This window comes from Sciurus vulgaris, assembly GCF_902686455.1.
Source record: "Sciurus vulgaris genome assembly, chromosome: 18".
Classification (NCBI taxonomy): Eukaryota; Metazoa; Chordata; class Mammalia; order Rodentia; family Sciuridae; genus Sciurus; species Sciurus vulgaris.
The window spans coordinates 8,389,383-8,407,269 of record NC_136479.1 but is presented as its reverse complement, the minus strand read 5'-3'; the positions used below and the strand labels follow the sequence as shown (position 1 = coordinate 8,407,269).

General features: G+C 51.6%; 1 protein-coding gene across 2 annotated transcripts in view; it reads left to right on the top strand.

The window, feature by feature from the left end:
* EMP2 (epithelial membrane protein 2) overlaps positions 1-14,740 on the top strand; it is a 30,946-nt gene extending 16,206 nt beyond the window's left edge. Inside the window, exons 2-6 of one of the 2 annotated variants that reach the window (XM_079121620.1) lie at positions 5,241-5,445; positions 8,120-8,233; positions 10,033-10,123; positions 12,813-12,959; positions 14,374-14,740. In XM_079121620.1, the coding sequence (XP_078977746.1) occupies positions 8,156-8,233; positions 10,033-10,123; positions 12,813-12,959; positions 14,374-14,561 (504 nt within the window). In that variant the 5' untranslated portion in view covers positions 5,241-5,445; positions 8,120-8,155 and the 3' untranslated portion in view covers positions 14,562-14,740. The remainder of the gene's footprint in view (positions 1-5,240; positions 5,446-8,119; positions 8,234-10,032; positions 10,124-12,812; positions 12,960-14,373) is intronic. The other variant, XM_079121619.1, reaches the window with a different exon arrangement.
* Positions 14,741-17,887: the final 3,147 nt, after the last annotated feature.

Sequence of the window (17,887 nt, the reverse complement as noted above, 5' to 3'; positions counted from 1 at the left end):
ACGGCGGAGAGCTGCTCTTATGAACGGGGGATGGAAGGGGACCTGAATGGCCCGGGGGCAGGTCTGAGGCCTTCCTTCCACCCACAAGACCCCGGAAGAGTTGTCACACCGTCCATGGCAAACTGGATATTGCCTCTGGGAGGGGGCGGGCCAGTGAGTCACCAGTTGACAGGCATTTGTGTTGCCGCACACCCAGGGCTAGCCGCGCAACTCTGGCACGGCGCATGCGCTGCACGCTTCCACGCAGTGTACGAAGGCGCCGCAGGACCGCACCTCTGGTGCGGAGATGGTCAGACTCTGCTTCGTCAGTTCTTGGGGTACCTATTATCCGAGGTCTGGGTGGACATTTCTGGGGTACTGTCCACCACCTTGTGAACTTTTGGAGCTCGAAAGTCAGCGAGTCCCAAATATTCCATTCTTTGTGCAGAATTTCCACAGCGCCACCCGTACCACCCAGTGCCTTGTCCCCTCCTCCCGCCCTTCTCCTCAGCCCTGTGCTATCCAAGCCTGATGCCCAGAGGATGCTTGCTGCTGAGGAAACCCTTCTGCTGCTTCTCCTACCATGGTTACCAATTCCTTTAAAAACAACAACAACAACGACGACAAAACCCAGGCAAGATGGAGCACACCTACTTGGGAGGCCAAGGCAGGAGGAGTACAAATTCGAGGCCAACATGGGCAACGTAGAGAGCCCTTATCTTGAAATGAAAAATAAAAAAGAGCTTGGGATGTAGCTCAGTGGTGCGGAGGACTCCAGTTTCAGCCTCCTGCGCTGCCAAAACAAAACTACACTAAGAACCCCTTACGTTCTAATATTTTGCATTCTGTGTTATTTTATGTGATTGTTTTATGGGCATTTTACAGGCTTCGGAGAACTTGGGCTTCAGTCATGGAATGTTCCAGGTTGGGGCACCCAGGTGATTTATTGCACCCAGTGAGAACCACATGACTGTGGTTAGAAGGGAACACGCTGTGATAAACAGAAACCACAGAACTGCATCCATTCCACCGTGCCTGAATGACTCTTCAATGACCAAGTAAAGACCCTATTCATAATCCCTGATCCACACCAATCTCAAGTGGATCAATGAAGATAAATGCTTACGCCTGGCCAAGGAGCTGAAGGATTAAAAATGCAGGATATCCTATTTTTAGTGCTAAGGAAGACTGAAGTGTAGTTCTTAATCTTAAATAGCCAGTTATATCTCAATATTAGCTACTGGGCCAGTGCAGGGAGAAGCTGCCTTTATAAAGCCCTCTGGCCAGTGCAAAGGTCGACGACAGTCCAGCAACAGTAAAGGGCAACAATGACAGTTTGCTGCTTTGTGCCCTCTTACCTGCTTCTCATTAGGCCCCAGGCATACGAATATGAGAGAGAGAGTAGAGAAGCGTCCAGGATTTGGAACTGGAAAACCAAGGGTTTGAGTCCCAGCTCTGCCAAGTTTGGCAAATCATCTGAAGGCTTTGGAAGCCTTAGTTTCTCATCTGTAAAAGGTGGTTAATGATCCCTTGCTATGCCAGCTTCATCAAACTGACATGAAGACCAACGCAGGACACGCCGTGTAAACGGCAGCTTGACCTTTAATCACAACGAGTCTCATTTTCATGTGGATGGCCCCTCTGGGCTCCCCTCCCCAGGGATATGCTTTACCTCCGGCATGTCTTGGAATTAGGCCAGCCCAGCATAGAATTTGCCAGGCTTCCCTGAAGAATGCCATGTGTGGATAGATTGCTTGCCCTCTTTGTCCAGTGACAGTGGCAGCTGCTGAGGCTGCACATGGCAGAGAGCCGGACAGGGCAGAATCTGGAGAGGGACTGGCTGGAGAATGTGCACCACGAAGTCAGATCTAACCATGAGCTTGGAATGGACACTGTACATTTGCTTTGCACCTGGGATTTTGCAAGAGAAAGCAGAAGGAGAAAATAGTTGAGGCAGAGCTTAGAAAGAAATATGGAAAAAGATGGAGCCACAGAGAGGAGGGAAAAAAGAAAATAAAGACGAGAAAGACAACTGGAAATGCTTTGGAAAAAGAATGTGTCAAAGAGTGACAAACAGCACACTGTTCAGCTCTGCAGTGTATAGTGTTTACCCGGTGATAACATATAGGGGACAATTATTGATCTTCTGAGTAGAGACTGAATTAGGATAATGGGGGAAGGAGAGGGGAATGAACAGCAATAAAAGAGAACGTCTCCCTAAACAGGAAATTAGCAACAATACTCAGAAAACAGAAGTGCAGAGATTGGAAATACGGAGAGGTAGCAGGGTAGCTGAAAGGGTTGAAAGTGTTTATTTATGAGGAGCAGGACTAAGGTAGGGCAGAGGCTGTGGTTTTTCCTCATAAGTCTTTTGTTTCTGTTTATATTTTTTTCTTAACCGTCACATTATTATATAGGACAAAAGATTTTTTAAAATGCTGCAATCACAGGATTTTGGTTACCAGACAGGAACTAGGAAAGTTCCTCTAGTACAGTCCCCTGACTTGAGGTAGGTAAACGCCCAAGCCCAGGAGGCCACTTAGAACATTCTGCTCAGCCCCTGAAGAAACTGAAAAGGGAAAAACAACGTGGCTCATGACAGAGGCTTTTGGAAAATGGTTGTGGATTTCTGAAAGATTTCTGGGAGGCTTCTGAGGGGTCTCCCATTGAGATCAAGGGTGATTGGAATTGGTCAGCAGATTTCTAGACCTGGTCTTGTTCCTGTTTTGCTGTGGGACTCGATCAAGTCTTGGCCCTCCCTGGCCTTAGTTCTGGACAATCAGGGCTTTGAGTTTTCCAAAGGCCTTTGTAGTTCTACATTTCTATAACTGTAAAATGACAGCTGTCTGTATAGCAAGTGTGGCAGAAAAACAAAGGGGGAGAACAGACAAGAAATAAACTAATGACTAAGATGCCTTCAGACTGTGCATGTCCTCTGGAAAAAAAGAAACCCAGGGCATGGGACAGAGATGCTGGAGGGAGGAGTGGCAAGTTCACACGGGGTGATCAGAGGCTCTTCTCTTAGGAGAGGTGTTTGAATTGAGAACTAGACAACATGAGAGTGTGAGCTGAGGGATAAAGGAAGAGACAGCTGAGGGACCTGGCCAACATGGCTACAGTGGCAGAGCACTGAAGCCTGCAGGAAAAAGGGGTGAGGGAGGTGGACCAGCATTCAATATTATGTTTGTTGAAGGGCAGCGAAGTTTCCTTTGAATGTCAAGGATGAATTCTGATGTCATCCTGGGTTCAGTGAGCCCGTCTCCATCCAACATGAAGCCCAAGGAGCTCTTTGTTCTCAGCGTCTCCGGAGAAGACAGGATGTGACATGGGTGTGTGTTGTGGCAGGGAGACAGCATTGCTGGGACAATCTCTGGGAAGGGCAAAGGCTGGTTTATACAGGCCAGAATCATACTCCTGGGGAAACCCAAGGATGCCAAGAAATCAGAGACGAGACATCCAGTCTTCTCCACCCACCCACCCATTTCATGTGTGAATTGGGCCAGTACTCGATACCCTCTGAAGACCCTCCAAAGATCAAGGCTGACACAGCACTGATGGTGTCCAGTGTGCTTTGCAATACATTAAATTTAAAATGTAAATTACAAGTAAAATAACTTAAATGCACATACTCTTTGCTCAAGCTCCTCCACTTTCAGCAATCTCCCCCGTGGAGATACTAACACAAGTGTGGAAAAAACAAAAAGAATGAGTGTAAGGATGTTCACTGGCGGCAGTGTCAAATTCTCGAGGCCTAAATGGCATCCACAGGGAACCAGATGAGAAAAGTGTTGCACAGCCACACAACAGAACATTAGGCAGCCATTGGAGGAATGAGGTGGATTCGTGTGCACGCGGAAAGATGGGTGTCTGTGGGGTTACTAATAGATGAGAAAAGCTAGGCCTGAGGATGGGGGGTCCAACCCCAGGACGCAGGAACAAAGTGCTCAAGGAGGCGCCATTGTGGATGAGCTCCGCCAATCAAGAAAGGGGACGGTGGGTGTCTCCTCCAATCAGGAGCGAAGGAGTGAGCGAGGGGCAGGGCATGAGGCCGGAAGTGTTACTCTGGTGCTGCTCCCTCCACACGGAAACAGGCGGAGGAGTGAACTACGTGTTCCTCCTGACAAGTATCTCTGGAAGGATGCACAGGGAACAAGAGTGGTTACCTCTAGGAAGGCACTGAGAGGCTGACCAGGGATGGTGGCAGGGGAAGGAGACTTATTTTGTATAGAGATAAAGGAGTAGAGAGTCATTTTTATTCCCTCCTAAAGATTTACGGGACTTCCTCAATTTATAAATAATTTCCTCCAAAGCTTCTGGTCGGGTCACCAGCACTGTCCTTGGGTTTACAAGTGCTATCGTTGATTTACAGCCCTCCTCTTTTATTTACTTATTTTTTACTGGAGATCTGAATTCCAAATGTCCTCTTGGGAGAATACTAAGTAGGTAACATCTACTTCTCTATTCCCTAGTTTTCGTGGGCACCCAATGACTCAAAACAATCTCAAATCACCCCTATATATATAAACCCCAGCCTTTCTCTTATGCTGCACTCAGACTTTACTTGACCGTAGTAACAAAAAAAAATTATCCCTTTCTCTGCAGAATCCTATTCCCGATGTCTGAAATTTTCAACTGAAATCATTCCCAGGGATTAAGGCAGTGCCTCTCAGACATCAAGCATTTGAGAACCATTCTCAGGGATTTTGCTAACACTTTTTATTTATGTAATATTTTTCTTTAATGACTCACTTTAAAAGGTAAATAAATTTTGTTTTGAAGTGATACTTTATATCATTACTATAAGTCTATTACTATAAAAAGAATCTTGAAAATAAGTATAATAAACTCAAAAAATGTTATTAAATTCTAGCTACAAACTATGGCCTAACAAAACTCTGCCTTTTCTTTTCGAAAAAAAAAATTGGTGTTACAGACAGACTAGCACTGTTTTTCGGTGTAGTCAGGAACATTGGAAGGGGATTTTCTCACTACACGGTTGAATGCTATGTCAATGCGCCATTCAAAATCATGTCTTGTAACATTTGAATTTCATGCTTGGGAAAAAAAATGGGTTAAAGCCCTTTTTTCTTTCCTAGAAAGTTTTGGTTTTATGTCTGTATGCTTTTGTGGCATCTGAGCTGGACAATACAAGAAGCTATCATCATCCAGCATTTTATGACCAGAAGAACTTGACCTTTTGACATTCCAGCCAATATTTTAGGCACGTGGCCTTCAACATGGTTTGTGAACTTTTTTCCAAGGGTCAGAAATGCATCTGTTTGGAGGCAGCATGCGATGGCAACTGAGAATGACGCAGGCCTGAACAAAGGGGAATTTGTCCATTTGAAAAGAATTGGAAGAATCTCTGAGCTGGTTCATTGGGTTCTTCTAAGTGGTGATGCACGGAATTGCCCCTGGGACCTCCGGGACTGAGTTCTGCAGCCACGTAGCTCCTGGCCCATTCTGGTGAGTCCTGGGTCTCAAGGAGTAGCCCCTGTGTGAGCCCAGGAGTCTCAGTCAGTCCCATGAGGGGATAACAGAGGGAGAGCAATCATGGTCAGAGGGAGGGACTGGCAGAGGGGGGGTGGGGGACTCCTGCAGTGCATGTTCACTAGAGGAGGAGGGAGAGAAGAGATAGCCAGAGTAAGGCCATCTTAAACGATCCTAGTTCAGAAATATTTTAGAAATGGTTCTCTGCATGATCTCAGAAGAGCTCTTCATCCATGCTGCAGCATGCATGAACCTTGAAAACATGCTGAAGAAAGGAGACAGATGCAAGAGGCCACATACTGTATGATTTCACTTATAGGAAATGTCTACAGCAGGCTAATCCATGGAGGCAGAAAGCTGACCCCTGGATGCCTGGGCTGTGTGGAGGGGAACGGGAGTGACTGCTTAATGGGTACAAAGTTTCCTTTTAGGATGATGAAATGTTCTAGAACTGGATGGTGGTGATGGATGCATAATATTTTGAATGTATTAAGTATCACTAATGGCAAATTTTATGTGTGTAGTTTACCACCATAAAAATATCTCCCCCTCAAATGACCATTAAATCACAAAAGAAAATGTGCCATGAATGAACCCGGCAGATCATAACCGGCCGGTCAGAGTGGGCCTCACCATATTGGGACCCTCTGACACACCGAGGCTCCTGGTGGGGCACATCCGGGAGACATGGCTTATGTAGCTTTCCCACCAAGAAAACAACCCAAACAGATGGTGGGGAAACATCAAATGCGCATTTGCCAGACGTTTTACATGATAGATGGTCAATATTCTTATATCAATGTCATAAAAAAAATGAAGATTAAAGAAGACAAAAGAGACCTGACATCAAAATGCAATCCATCATCTTGGTTGGATCCTGGGCCAGGAAAAAAAAAGAGCTACATGGAATATTATTGGGATAATTTGAGAAATGATTGTGGACTATAAGTGAGATAATAGTATTGTGGATTTCGTAGTTGTGATCGTCGTACTGTGGCAGTGTGAGAAATGGGCTTCCTTTCAAGAACTACACTCACTTAGATGAAAAGGTTTGGTTTAGGCAAGTGGTTGGCAAAAAAAAAAAAAAAAAAAAGTGTGTGTGTGTGTGTGTGTACAAGCATGTGTGTTTTATGCCATTTAAAACTGGGCAAAAATTTCATCATAGTCAAAACAAGGTCTGATCTGAACTGTATTTTTTAAAATGAGACTAAAAATTAATTTTGGGTTCTACAAGAACATGAGATATTAGATTCTGGTCACAACTTACTGGAATGAAAGAAGTGACCAGGTGTTGATTTTAAGGGTTGATGTGACACCCTCGCTTGACATTGGCTTTTGTTGACCAAGTCAATGGTCATGTTTGTAAAACTGTTCAAAGACCTCATCAACATTCCCGAGTGTGCTTTTTCCCCGCTGGTACTGAAACTGTTCTTTCCAATGCCGTCTCCCCCACATCATCTATGTTTATTTTGTCCCTCTTTTATTGTGGACTAGCCCAGCCCCGACAAGTTCTCACATGTTAACGCCTTTGGTCGCCTTTGGTCCCCTTTGAGCAGGATCCAGTGTCACTTCATCAGTTGAGTACAGCTTGGGTTCTTTTGCCAGATCTCCAATTTCATTTCGCAATCATTTCCTGTTGTATATTTTTCAGATTGTCTTACCAGAATAAAAAATTACCCTGGGATCTCAGTGGCTTAACATTCAAAGACTTGTTTCTCAATCGCAGTCTCTGCCCAGGGTGTGAGGCTCGAGTGGCTGCACTGTCCCCAGCTACTTGCTGGGGGAAAACTTGCACCTGTTCTTCTGGGTGGTCCAGGGAAACGACCTGTGACCCCAGTCTAGCTGCAAAAGTGTCTGGGAAATGTAGTCTTCTTGTGAGGAAAGAAATGGCAGCTGTCTGTCACACAGTGTATTTTATGAGCCAAGGTCGTTCAAATGGGGATAGGTATTAAGAAGACGGATGTCTGAGTGGGGACTAATTTCATAGGTAGTTAGATCATTAAGAAATATTTCTGTGACTGGGGTTGTGGCTCAGTGGTAGGGCACTTGCCTAGCGTGTGTGAGGCAGTGGGTTCGATTCTCAGCACTGCATATAAATAAGTGAATAAAATGAAGTTTAAAAAAATAAAGAAATATTTTCCTACCATGGTCATTTTGCTTTGTCACAAAGCAGGGCCTGTGGCAGTGAATACCAGATGGGTTTCTGGGATGCAGGTGATCAGGAACGGCATTTTAACATGCACAGAGCTCTTCCTTCCTGACCTGTGCCTGCCGTCTGCTGGAGAGCTGCAGAGATTTTTAAAAACATATGTTTCCTTGTAAATGGACACACTATCTTTATTTTATTTATTTACATGTGGTGCTGAGGATTGAAGCCAGGTCCTCACATGTGCTAGGTGAGTGCTCTACCTCTGAGGCCCAGGCCCAGCCTCAGCCAGAGCCCCAGGCCCAGCTTTTGATGTCCTCACCTTCCTGATCCACAGGAGCTTTGGGCTGCTGGGTCTCACAGAGGGCAGCTCCTCCTGCCAGACTTTGGTCCCTTCCAGCCTCCAGGCCAGGGAAGAGGAGGAGAACCCTCTGGATATTTCTAGGACCCCACTGAATTCCATTACATCCCTGACAGTTCTGAATCCGCCCCTCCCCTCCTTAGGCTTTCCTGGTGACCCTTGCCGCCCGCCCTGCCACCATGTTGGTGCTCCTTGCCTTCATCATCATCTTCCACATCACCTCCGCGGCCCTGCTGTTCGTCGCCACCATCGACAATGTAAGTCCCCTTCCCGCAGCTCGGAGCCCTGGGCTCAGTCGTGGCAGGATCAAGGACTCTGCTGGCATGCTTCCATTTGGGGGTGTCCCTGAGCCCAGGCATGAGGACTCCTGGCCTCAGCCTGGGCCTCCTGGAACAACCACGTTTAGGTTCGAATGGCCGGTCCTGGAGGACACGGACCCTGGTCCCCTCACCTCTGATTCCCCACACGGCTGTGATGCTGTGAATCAGCTCCTCAGATCCGGGTTCTCAGCCCAGCCCTGCTGTCACTGGGCCTGGGTGGTTCTTTGTTGCGAGCTGCCCTGTGTGTTGTGCCTGGCTGAGCAACATCCCGGCCTCTGTCTAGGTGCCGGAAGCACCTCTACCCTTCTTGTGACAACGAAAAATGCCTCAGACCTTGCCAGCTGTCCTAGGAGAAAAACCACCCTGACCGAGAGCCACTACCTAGGTCCCCCAGGTGACCCCCCAAGCCACCTCTACTGCCTTCTTTAACCTCTCTTTACCAGCCAGGAGCCCTGTTGCTAGTTCACCTGGCCATGCCCTCCCTGGCAAAGCCCGTGCTCGGAACTTTCCAGGCTCTGTGTCCCCATGAGAATTCAACTGTCCAGCTGGTAACCACATGGCAAGAATGTATTTGAAGACCTCGTGGTGTAGATAATACCCTCTAGGCAGCAGCGAAGCTTTTCACGGAGATCCCTTGAGCCCACGCCCTTATCCAAAGGCCTGGCTTCCATCCTGGTCACTTCAGACCACAGACATTTCAGGGGCAGTCACACTGCACCGGGCACCGGGCACCGGGCACCGTGCAAGGCCCTGCCTGCCCGCACAGGCTCCTGCTGGGTGAGAAGGTGAACAGTAAGGCGCACCTTACCACGGTGACGATGGCTGCCTTGACCTTGCGCATCGCCTCCCGTGACCCAGGAGGACGGGACTCTCCTGGCACCGGCTTACAGTGAGGGGCCAGCCCAGGGCAGCTCAGCCCTGGCCACGGTTCACCCTGCTGTCAGTGGCAGAGCTGGGATCTGAACCGCCCCGAGGCTCCTGTCCTGGTTCTGTCAGAGAAGGTGGACGCGGAGCTCTAGGGCAGGGTCACACGGTGGCCCTATCTGGGCCCCCCGGAAGGGCCCCGTCTGTGAGATGAATAGCGTGCGTGTCCCTTTAGAACCCCATTTTCTGTTTCTGCTCCTCGTCCTATGGGGTCCTGAACGTGTTCCAGACTTAGTGACACTGGAGGCGAGAGCCCCCACATTTGCTTACCGAGAAGGTGCAGCCGCACTCCCACCCGTCACTGGGTACAAAGTAGGGGCCCATGAACGCTGGTGGACCATGGATAGGTGGAAGCCTTCCTGTCTGCTGGGGGGTGGAAAGTGGAAGGAAGGCAGGGGCAGGGGCTGGAGCAGCAGCAGCTCCAAGGGAAAGGAGGCACTGAACTGGGGTAGACAAGTCTTCCCTCAACACCCCGCCCCTGTTTCTGTCTGCCCCCTCCGTGTCATCCTTCCCAGCTGCCATCCTGCGACCCTCCACATTTTCCCGCATCCCCTCTGTTTTTATTACCACCAGTGCAGCCCCCTCTCCCCCATGGGCCATGAGGATATGGCCACCTCTGACCCTTCACAGACTGCAGCCTGGAGCTCCTTGGTCCCAGGCCTCCTGATGCAGACTGTGTTTGAGCAAGATCCCAGGTGACTCGCCTGCACACCGCAGTTCGAGAGCCGATGCAGCTTGCTAGGGCCCCGCTTTAGGCACCAGGAGGAGGGTGTCTGCACCGTTAACCACCCCGTGCCCATTTCCCCTCGCAGGCCTGGTGGGTGGGAGAAGACTTCGCTGCAGATGTCTGGAGGGTGTGCACCAACAGCACCAACTGCACGGAAATCAGCGAGCGATTTGAAGGTGAGAGCGCGTGCCGGGAGCCGGCTGAGGAGGTCCGGTGCAGAGGAGCCTCCGTGTTCCTGCTGAGGTGGGCCAGGGGTGCTCAGCGCCCCCAGAGCAGGGACAGACAGCACTGGCTGGAGGGGCACCTGCCCCAGCTGAGCTGGGCCTCCCTCTTGGGTTTCACAGTGAAGCAGCTTCCCGTCTTCACCCCTCCGACGGCTTCAGCCCTGTCGAGGGCCTTGCCTGCCTCTTCCTTGTCCAAGCCTGGCCTCCAGCCTGGCCTCTCGATGGCTCAGACACCGCCTTTCGCTCTCCCCATTGCTGCCACTCACAGTGGCAGAAACCTGGAGCACTTCCGCCCCTTGGGCAGGTCACCAGTGCTTTGAGAACCCCAGAACCTCAGTCAGTGTCCCCCACCCCCTCTTTGTGTATGTACAGGATTAAACCTGGGGACTCTACCACTGAACAGCTTCCCCAGCCCTTTTTGTTTTGTATTTTGAGACCAGGTCTTGCCAAGCTGCGGCTGGCCTTGAACTTGTGATCCTCCTGCCTCAGCCCCACTCTGTTGCTGGGCTGACAGGTGTGCCCCACCTCATCAGCTGCACTTCCCTGTTTCAGTGAGCAAAAATATGCAAAAGGGCTTTGGAGACACAGAAAACTGCACTTTCTACTTAATTTTGCAGTGCTGGGGATTGATTCTAGGCCCTGGTGCATGTGAAAAACACCTCCATCACTGGCTGCACCCACAGCCCTGGAATCTGCACGCCAACCCCTCTCTTCCATTGCAAATGGCTGTTTTCCTTGTAGAATCAAGGAAAGTTGCACTTTGGGATCCCTGTTGCCTGATAAAATTTGACAGGATGCTCTGTTAAATTTGATATTGCAGACAAGCAGTGAATCGCTTTTTCTTGTGAATACGAATATTGCCTGAGACATTCTCACACTTGAGATGATTCCTTGTTTATCTGACATTCGGATTTACCCGGGCCCCATTTGTGAGCTTGCTTTTGTTTGCCCCGCCTGACAAGTGATTTGAGGAGCAGAGGATGCCTCCCTCTGGGTCCCAGGGCCCCGATGCCTCAACAGACTCAACGTCAAGGCATGGGTCACTGAGGTCTCACCCCCAGGCAGGGGGCCCAGTCCTTTATGCACAGCCCTGCCAGGCAGGAGCCATTGGCCCCATTTTAAAATAGGGAAACTGAGGCAGGGAGCAGCTCAGTTACCGGAAGTCAGCGGCCAGAAGCAGTCCATGGAGCCAGGATTCCCGTCTAGACAGGATCGACGGCCACGGCGCGGGTCTTAACCACACTGGATTAGTGCCGCCTCCCTCTCCGTCTGCTTATGTCCCGCTAACCCTCAGCCCCCGGACCGCCATTCTTCCTTGTGTCTGGCAAATCCAGCAGTGGCCAGTGGGCGCCCGCGTTCCAAGCCTCTGTCACTTGGTTCCCACATCCCTGTGGGGCCACTTGCTTGCTGTTGTCGTAGGACAGCAGTCGGTCGGGCTCAGCCCCAGGCGGCCTTGGTGTGGCCCACAGAGCTAAGATCGGTTTTTGCATTTCTAAAGAGTAGTTAAAAAGAACAAAACCCCCAAACAAAACAAACCGAGTAAGGGCTGCCAGGCTGAGGGCTTTGCTGTCTGGCCGTCCTGAAAAAACGCTGACTCCTGTTCTCTAAGGGCTCACTTTGTCCTCATGGAAATGTGTCACCAAGGGCACTTTCCGCCCTGCCACTGGTGACAAGCTAGCGTCACTCACCCTACGAGGAGAGCTTTAGGAAAAGGCTTCGCGAAAACCAAAGGGAATTCAATCTGGCCAGGCACACTTCCCTTCTGGAAGCTCTGAGATGGTTTCTGGTTCTTTCTCTGTTCAAAACCAAAATAAAACCCAGTCCAAACCCGGATTCCTTGGTCCCTGTAGAGGATTGGTTCCAGGACCGGACGAGGACACCATGACTTGCAGATGCTCAAGTCTCGTTAATAAAGGGGCCCGTGTCTGCTTGTGCGTCCCCGGCACACATCCTCTTGTGCTTTGGAGCACCTCTGGGTCACTGGGGAGGCCTGACTCAGTGCCCGCGTGGCACCTCGCTGGTGTGGATCCCACAGAGTGCTTGGGCAGGGCCAAGTCAAGGTTGGGGCTTGGAATTCTCCAGATTTTTTTTTTCTCAAATATTTTCGCCCTGTGGTTGGTGGAGTCCAAGGTGCTTGACTCGTTCGTCTTCGCTAGGACGCTTTGGCTGTCCTGGAGACCTCGTTCCTCCCACACTGGAACCTCCCCAGACTGTGCCTCTGTCCCTCAGGTCCCCCTGTTAAACCTGATCTAAAAAAAAGGAATTCCCCTTTCTTTTCCTTAGTGGGGATCATAATGTTGTCCCCTTACATATGCCTTCAGGGTACTGTGGGGTCCTCAGAGCACTTTCAGAAGCTGCTGCACAGGATGTGTGGGGCCTCCGCAGGCCCCATCCTGGCCTCTTGGGTGGGCTCTTCCAGGGTGATGTGGGGTGAGGTGGGCTGCAGAACAGGGCTTACTCCACCTTCCAGATCAGGGCGTCGGGCCCTCCCTGCGAGTGCGCATGCGCAGCTGCCGGGAGGCGTGGGGAAGGCTCCTCGCCGCCCTGGTGCCCAGAGGCCCGGCCGCAGCCTGTCCGGCTGCTCTGCAGCTCCCTTGGTGACTGGAGGCCGCGGTCCTTAGCCCTGCGCCTCTGTCCACAGGCTACTCGACGCTGCAGGCGGTGCAGGCCACCATGATCCTGTCCACCATCCTCTGCTGCATCGCCTTCCTCATCTTCCTGCTGCAGCTCTTCCGCCTGAAGCAGGGAGAGAGGTTCGTGCTGACCTCCATCATCCAGCTCATGTCCTGTAAGTGAGGCTCGGAGGGCGGCCGCTGGGCGGCTGGGCCTGGTCAGGGCGCGGGGAAGGCGTCCCGAGGGCACGGAGCTGAGCGGGGTCCGTGGGGCGCAGGCGCTACTGTCACCCATGTGCTGACTTTTTGCAGCCAAGAGGAAACAGTGTGCCTGGCTGGGGACCGCGTGGCTGAAGCCCTGGGATGGAAGGGCCAAGGGCCGGCCAGTGGTGATGGGCTGTGGTGGGAGGTGGGCCAGAGGGGCAGGGGGATGCCACCCCATGCGGTCTTGTAGGCCATGAGCAGGAATTGGGGTCTTTGTCCTACGCTGGTGGGAAGCCATCAGCAGGTTCTAGGGTTGGTGGAGAAGGGCCCACCTTGGGCCCAGCCTGGGCAGGCTGCTGGAGGTAAGAGATGACCGAGTCGCCGTCCCAGGCCTGGAGGGACTTGGAGAAGGTGGGTTCTCAGAGCACTTCTTATACCTATGGATTTTAGCAAGACGGAGAGTCGATGAAGAAGTCCACACTATGGCATGACCATTTGTTGTCATAAGCTGCCCACAGGACTTCTGGGCCCTGGATGGACGGTCCCACACAAACAGCCTGGCTGGATGAGGGCTAGGGTCCCAAGGAAAATCAGTGTGCTTAGCTTCACGTTGGCACTAACCTCTGTGAATGTTATCAAGTGTTCAGCTATACTTTGACTGTCCCTGAGAGAAAATCCAATTATCATTGACTTTAACCATAAAGATAGTTCCTGGTTTTACATAATAAGTAGCCTGGAGGTTGAACATGCCAGAGCTGGTTTGGTGGCTAGTCAGCATCAAGCACCCCAGCTCTTCCCATCCTTCTAGTCTGTCTTCTTCAGACTGTCAGTGACAACCTCTTCATGACCCCAAAAGGGCTACTCTAACTCCAGACATGTCCTCCTGATCAAACAGTATCTAAAGCTGTAAGCAGGGGAGAAAGAAAACAATTACAAATGCTTTCTCCTCCTTGATCTCTTTTCATTGGCTAATATTTTTCACTGAAGAATTTTCTGTGGCCAGAACTAGGGTTACATACAGTTGTGTCCATAAACTTTAACTAGTAAACAAGGGTGGCAAACTGTGGCCAATGGGCAAAATCTGGCCTGCCACGTGTTTGTGTAGGGTAGGTGGCAATATTCTGCTGTGAGCCAGGAGTGGTGGCACACACCTGTAGTCCCAGTGATTCAGGAGGCCGAGGCAGGAGGATTGCAAGTTTGAGGCTGGCCTCAGCAACTTAGCAATACCATCTCAAAATAAAAAGGGCCAGGGGTGTGGCTCTGTGGCAAAGTTCCCCTGGGCTCAGTACCTCCAATGAATAACACTGTGGCCCTGGCCATCGCCTGCAGCTTCCGGGGCGCGCTGTGGTCCATGATTTATTGGAGCCCTGGCTTTCTTCCCGGCAGGTCTGTGTGTGATGATCGCGGCTGCCATTTACACAGACCGGCGCCAGGACCTTCACCACAGCAACCCGGAGTTCTACGCCCTGACGTCGGAGGGCAGGTACGGCTACGCCTTCATCCTGGCCTGGGTGGCCTTCGCCTTCACCTTCGTCAGTGGCCTCATGTACCTGATACTGAGGAAGCGCAAGTAGACTCCCGGCGCCGTCGTTCCCTGCGGTGCAGAATCCACACTCAGATAACCGTTTTGTATATAATCATTTTTTTGTGGTTTTTCTAGCAAACATATTGTTTCCTTTAAAAGCCAAAAAAGAAAAAAAAGAGAGAGAGAGAGAGAAGCGTTTTTGCATTCTTGGGATGAGAGAACAGACTGGCATTCCGGCTGGCATTCAGAACTGCTGCCCACCCCAACGCCAAGCAAGACAAAGGCCAAATCCAGCCCCGCGGACACCCAGGAGACGCGGGCGGGGTGGGGTGTGGCCAGGGAGAGAGAAAGGGAGCCCCGCGGACCTGCCTCCTCAGGGCGGCTGGGCTCCTCCCAGCTTCCTTCCAGGAGGGCTGAGCAGGGGCTCAGGTGAGGGGCGACTGTGTCCTCAGTGTTGGGCACAAGCTCTGCGTGGGAAACCAGCGTCCCCACGCTGGTGTTCTGTCCACAGGTGAACCAGGGCCCCCAGCCTCCTGCAGTGCACCGGTCGCAGCCCAGATTTGCTGATAGCATCTCTGCTTGCTTCAGGGACGGTGATCCTTAACCTGGGTGTCAGATTTAGGCAGAGAATCTCTGCAAGAAGTTCCTTAGAGCGTCTTCAAGTGCAGGCTGTTGATCCATCCCCTGGCCGCGGAGTCAGCGTTCAGCGGTCGGGCCTGGGAATCTGCATTTCTAGAAAGCTCCCACAAAGATGCTTAGATAGGTTAGAGCTGGGGACGTCGATCCCAGAGCCAGTGGAGAGCTGCCTTGGACATGTCAGTAGCCTGGTCGTTCCAGACGGCCCCACTGCAGGCCGAGCCTCAGCCTCCACCAGCTCTTGGTTCTCTCTCTTCCACAGCTGTTTACATCTGGGCCATAGAGGTCCACTCCCAGGCCACCGACACCTCCAGAGGCTGTGCAGCCTCCTCCCCAGCCTCCCTTGGAAGGCCTCTCCCCTCCTGCCCTGCATTCTAAGGCTGGCTAGCCTCCGTGGACCCCTATCCTAGGGCTCAGAGGCCCTGCCACCATTTGGTCCATCATTCATCCACATAAATGACGGCGTGCTTGCAGCGTGGCAGGTGCAGGGGACACCCTGTCCAGACGACCTGCTTCCCCACAGGGATCGTGGTTCTAGAAACCAGTTAGGAGCACTGATTACAGGCCATCGTGGTGGAGCTGCAGACACCACCGAGGATGCAAAACGGCCCGGGGCGGGAGGCAGCTTGGTGCCCGCCCGTCTCTAAACGCTCCGGGGCTTCAGCTCAGACACACGGGGCTTCTCGGGCAGTGCCTGTCAACGAGGCAGAGGCGCATCCCCCACGTAGTTTTTAAGCTTTCCTGGGCATCAGGGTCTGGGTGAACGAGCACTCCATGCGATTTGGAGTGTCCAGAGGCACGGATGCTGGGTGGAGCCGCGCCATGCCGGAGGCCTGGGAAATACGCGGGACAGTCCATCTGTGCACCTCAGCATCAGGCCAGGGAGGTGACCCTGGGATGGTGCGTGGGACCTTGGGCTGTTTAAACGCTTTTGCTCCTGACGGCGTGGTCTGCCATCAGCTCGGCTGCAGTGGAGCCAGGGAGACGTCTGGCGGAGTAGTTCCAGGGTCACCATGGACCCCTCCTCAGTGCAGAATAGCGCCTCCTCATTCATTCATTGGTTTTCCACAAATAGTATTAAGTGTTTTCCATGCTCCAGGCACTGGATGATGCTGAGAGCAGAGAGGCAATCAGACCCCCTTGTGGAGTTTGCTGTCTCTGAAACAGGACCCGCTGCCTGTGGGGAGGCCACCAGCCCAGGGACATGGGGCCAGAGACAGGACTAACGGTCACCTCCTCACCCCATGGAAAACTCCTCAGGCTCACTGTGGGCAAGAGCATGAGCCACACCCTGCGGTTGGCAGGATGCTGTAGGAGGAAGCGGGGTCTGGGGCTCCCTCCTCCACGCTTTCTCCCCACGTGGCTTTTCTAGAATTTTCTGATAGCCACAATAGAAACAAACAAAATGCCTTAGAACCAGAGGTGTGGACAGCCCAACCCCCATGCAAGGCATGAATCCCTCCACAAAAGAACTTGGGGGCCACAGAGATCTGTCACACGCCATCTGGAGCAGCCCCGGGTTTCCCCAGCGGGCAGCCACCAGGTCCAGCGCTCCAGTGTGCACATCCACCTGTGAGACCGACTGTCGTGAGGCATGCGAGGGACGTTGGGGAGCCAGCTGGGGCCGCCAGCCATCCTCCCGCAGGTAGAAGCAGCCCCCACCTGGTGCTCGCTTCATTTGCTCAAGAACAACAAAAACTTAGCTAGGACATCCAAGAAGCAAATATTAGGACCAAATCTATGACTGTGTTTGAAGGAACTGTAGTTTGCGCATCTTACAACATTTTTATAAAGTACTGTAATTCTTTCATGGGGGCACGTGATGGGGACAGACTAACTTGTTTGTTATTTGCATTAAAATTATTTCGGGTCTCTGTTCAAATGAGTCTGGAGCATGCTTGGCGTGTCGCTCTGCGTGGACGCCGTGCACGTCTGAACACAGGAGAATGAGACGGCCCTGCTCCCGCTCTGCCTGGGTTCTGGACCTGTGCACGCCTCTCGTGGCCAGGCTGACCCAAGGATGCCCTGTGTTAACTGGCCGTGAGGACACCTGCAGCCCAAGCCCCAACAGAAACACGCAGAATCAGCCTGGTGGGGAGTGAATTACTAAACTCGCTAATGATTTACAGGCTACTCACAAATAGCAAGTCGGACCATTGCGTGCAGGGGAAGGCATGGGTGACGGGGAGATTCCAGGAAAAGGCTGGGGGGTTACTGACAAAGCTTGCTTTGGGGACAGGTGTGAATTTAGGGTAGTTAGAGACTTTCTGCTTACTGTGCCTTTTGAATAGTCCATTTTCTATGTTTTGTATAATCTGAAACTGTACATGAAAAATAAAATTTAAAACCAAATTGCCCAGAGCAACAGACTCGAATGTTCCCTGGTCTGATCGTATCTAGGGTAAAATGCAGCCGTTCGAAAGAGCAGGGGTCAGTGGACGTCTCACTAAGATGAGAACATTCGGGGTCTACAGCGAGCCACTGGTGACTGACGGTCGTCACAGGATCACCTCCACTCCCCCTGCTTCTCTCAGGGGCTGGCTTGGGGCAGTACCACCTCCACAATGGCACAGGATTCCACTGGATCATCCCGTGGATGATCTCCTAGCGCCATCTTGAGCAAGTGACCCCCTGCGTCCATTTTGCAGATGGAAGATGTGATTGGTCCTGTTCATTAGTTTATATTCAATAAAGACCTTGGCTTTAAAGGGTGGGATCATGGTGGACATCAGACCATCT